The 3,346-nt window shown below is 46.1% G+C and overlaps 1 protein-coding gene and 1 long non-coding RNA gene across 2 annotated transcripts in view; one reads left to right on the top strand and one right to left on the bottom strand.

Moving 5' to 3' along the window:
* The first annotated feature begins 245 nt into the window (after positions 1 to 245).
* The window catches only part of klhl5 (kelch-like family member 5), a 17,389-nt gene continuing 14,288 nt past the window's right edge, over positions 246 to 3,346 (top strand). Inside the window, exon 1 of the mRNA XM_019876483.1 lies at positions 246 to 826. Coding sequence (XP_019732042.1) covers positions 246 to 826 — 581 coding nt within the window. The remainder of the gene's footprint in view (positions 827 to 3,346) is intronic.
* LOC109519857 (uncharacterized) lies at positions 1,335 to 3,340 on the bottom strand. The gene is made up of 2 exons (XR_002169045.1): positions 3,131 to 3,340; positions 1,335 to 2,536 (listed from the first exon to the last, which is right to left on the bottom strand). It is a non-coding gene; the product is annotated as an uncharacterized LOC109519857 (long non-coding RNA).

Raw genomic sequence — 3,346 nt, forward strand, 5'->3', positions numbered from 1 at the left:
AAGATTCTTGCCACCCCCTCTGTCGAGCCCCCCCTCACTCCCCCCCCGGCTATTTCTCTCTCTCTCTCTCTCTCTCTCTCTCTCTCTCTCTCTCTCTCTCTCTCTCTCTCTCTGCTGGTCTTGGTGTTCGTCAGTCCAGGAGCATTTAACGTTAGCGAGGAGAGCGAGCCTCTGAGCTCAGCTGTGAAACGGCAAAGTGGCAGGCGCGCCTCTCGCCATTTCCTCCGCCTTGCGCCCTGGCTGCTATGTCCGGTGGCAGCTCGAACTCTTCCTCGCGGAAGGAGTTCGATGTCAAGCAGATCCTCAGGATCCGATGGAGGTGGTTCGGTCAGCCTACGGTGCCTCCGCCTCATTCTCCGCCGCTAAGAGACTACTTGGCCGGGAGGAGATCGGGCGGCCACTCCTCCTCCCCAGAGGGACCTTCTGCATTTAGCGGGGGAAGCTCGACTTCAGACGGCGTCGGTAGTAGCCACGGCGGGCTAGTGACGAGCGGCAGCGCCGGGTCGAACCTTTGCAACAGCAGAAAGTTTGTTGATTCGTCGGGGAGTCGGAGCGGCTCAGGTGGAGCTGGAGCGACTGGGAACTCCTGCTCTCGCTCAGCGAGCCAGCCGGAGTGCAGTAGCTCCCCCGCGGCGTGGGCTTCTCCGCCGCCACGTCGCCGTTCTCGCCCGGTATCGAACATGGAGCCCTCCGGCGAGGCCCCGGTGCGGCAGCTGGGAGTCGAAAGACTGGAGACCTCCGCTCGTGTAGGCGTAGACGGGGAGGCGGCGGCGGCCAGAGCCGAGGAGAACATCAACCACCCGGATACTGACTCTAGCTCTTGCAGGTAGGAGGTGGTGTTTTTACCTGAAAAGTGTGGGACAAGTGACTTCCCTATTTTTGGGGTAACAGACGAGTTGTGATGAGTCATTCTTTAAACTACTTATAGTTGTTGTACTTCACTAAAATTCTATATCAGCGAGAACAGATATGAGTCGACCGAATCCTTGTAAAAAGTCGGATGGAAGTGAGTCAGTTGGGGCTGTGCAGACCTGACGCAGTGGTGGAGGACCACTCAATTAACACTGACAGACAAGTAAGATGGAGCGCCTTTACAACAGCTTGAGGACCAAATTTACCTCCAGTTAACAGCCCTACTGATGAGGCGTTTTTTCCAGGCATTGCTCGAGCACACCCAATTTCAGAATGAATTGCAAAATTAACACGATACGCCAAAGCCCTGCATGTAGCTTCAAGGACATTGTTCCAGTAAACAGTCACGTAAGATGAAGGAGGTTCTTCACTACTCGTACATGTGATGCGCTGAGCGGCGCTCAATTCATTCACGTTTTTTTATGGAGCAACGTCGCAATTCCCAAATCTTCTTTACCAAAATCAAATGAATACATGTATTGATTGATTGATTAAATACAAGATAATGGTGTGTACGTCTGTGTCTGCCTGTGTTCCCAAGATACATACACACAAACCTGAATAAGTCATACAGCTGACTTTAACACATGCATCCTGCTTCAAGCTCTATTTTTTTCGATGCTCTTGGTTTTTAAAAAAAAAAATTAGGATAGAGTAACATAAGGAGAAATGTGACAGATCTGTCGAGTGTAGTGCAATCAGGTCACAGCTGAGCAAAAGGAAATCATGATATGAGCGTGAATTGAGGTTGTGTGGGTCTTGTGCAGGCATATACTGTAGCCTTGTTCCTGCACATGTGTTGTTGCCATACCAACGCAGAGATGTGGTTCTCCGTGCAGCACGTATGGTCTGGGTAGGTTGGAGTACAAAGAGCTATCACAGTATGGACTACATGTTTGACAGTAAAGAGCCACCGAGTCGAAGGATAGCAGAATCCCAAATAGAATTTTGTCGAATGCTTGGATGATCCCCACAGTGGACACCTCTCATCTTCCCCCTTCATAGTCTCATTTGTATGAAAACATGGTGTGATGTGATATAATTGTGTTCTACGAATGTGGTGGGAGCCTCAATGCAATTTTTCAGAATGTAATTCTGCCTTAATGTGGTTTTGTTTTAACCTCTGACTCTTCATCCTTTTTAAATGCTCATTACATCACCTTTGCACCGCCTCTGGAGTCATTGTATGTTTTGACCAGCTTGTTGTTTGTCAGAAGGGCTCCGATGCATCAGTTTGTTTTGAGTTGACTTGTACTCGAGTTTTCTGTGAGCTTGCAGAATTACTTAGATGGAATAAGGTACTGTGTTGAGACACACCCCAGGGATTGGACTTCACCCCTGGCTTAGCTCCTTAATGTTTTTAGCCAAGATATTTTGGATAATCGAATGGTAACATTTTGGCATCAGTTATAGGAAGCATTGAGTCCATCAAACACCTTTGGGATGAACTAAAAGAGAGATTGTGAGCCAGGCACTCTCTCAGGTCCAAAATCAATTACTGTACTTCTGACCTTACAATTGTTCTTCAGAAATACTGTATAAACATTTTTCACAAAAACACTCCAAAAAGACTGTCGGTAGTTCTTGTTGCAAATACAGGATTTAAATTTTTGTTACATTTACGCTTCCTACAATCTAGGGACAAATTGCCAGATTTTTCCAAAGTAAGCGCTCTTTTCTACATTACAGTACTAGCTTGGCTCTGCTTGGCTTAGTTTGGAGCCCGACAGTTTTCTGCCACACAAAAAAAATAAAATAAAAAAATAGAGAAAAATCATTAAACACAGAAGTTGTAATGAGACTTCCTATAAAATAGGACCGAAGGATTTACAATATACTTATTGTACAAACATACCCTTTCGTGTGGCTGTTGATCATGGTAAGAATTATTTTGATTGGATGGGAGAGTCTCTTGGAATCTTTAGAACCCTTGTTCCACGCCACTGCAGCACTTAGCAGATTAATGTTGGACAAATAAGTAATTCTACATACAGCAGACTTCCGCGTGGGTGTAAATCAACTTTCCACAGTTTTGACAGCAAAGTAGAGTAGGTGAGACAGAATCAAAGGTGCCTCTGCTGGTTACAACCAAGCAGTGCCAAATCTTATCAATCTTACCAAAACACATTTAATCAACAATCAAATTCTCATCACCGACTGATATTTGTGCCTACATGATGCTCAATTCATTGATTATAATAAGAGAAGGCTGGCAGACAACAGAGTAATGTGTCAGAAATGTATTGTTAGCGTTAACCGTGACTCCTCAAAACCACTAATTGACCAGCAGTAGTTTACTCCTGTTATCTGCCTGGCACGGCCAAAATGTGGATTAGCTGTTTGCCTGCAGGCTCATCAGGTTTCATCACAAGGACGTGTGATAGAATTTCATGGCACAACAACAGTTTTGTGTGTGTGTGTGTGTGTGTGTGTG

This window comes from Hippocampus comes, unplaced genomic scaffold (genome assembly GCF_001891065.2).
Source record: "Hippocampus comes isolate QL1 unplaced genomic scaffold, H_comes_QL1_v1.1 scaffold51, whole genome shotgun sequence".
NCBI classification, from domain to species: domain Eukaryota; kingdom Metazoa; phylum Chordata; class Actinopteri; order Syngnathiformes; family Syngnathidae; genus Hippocampus; species Hippocampus comes.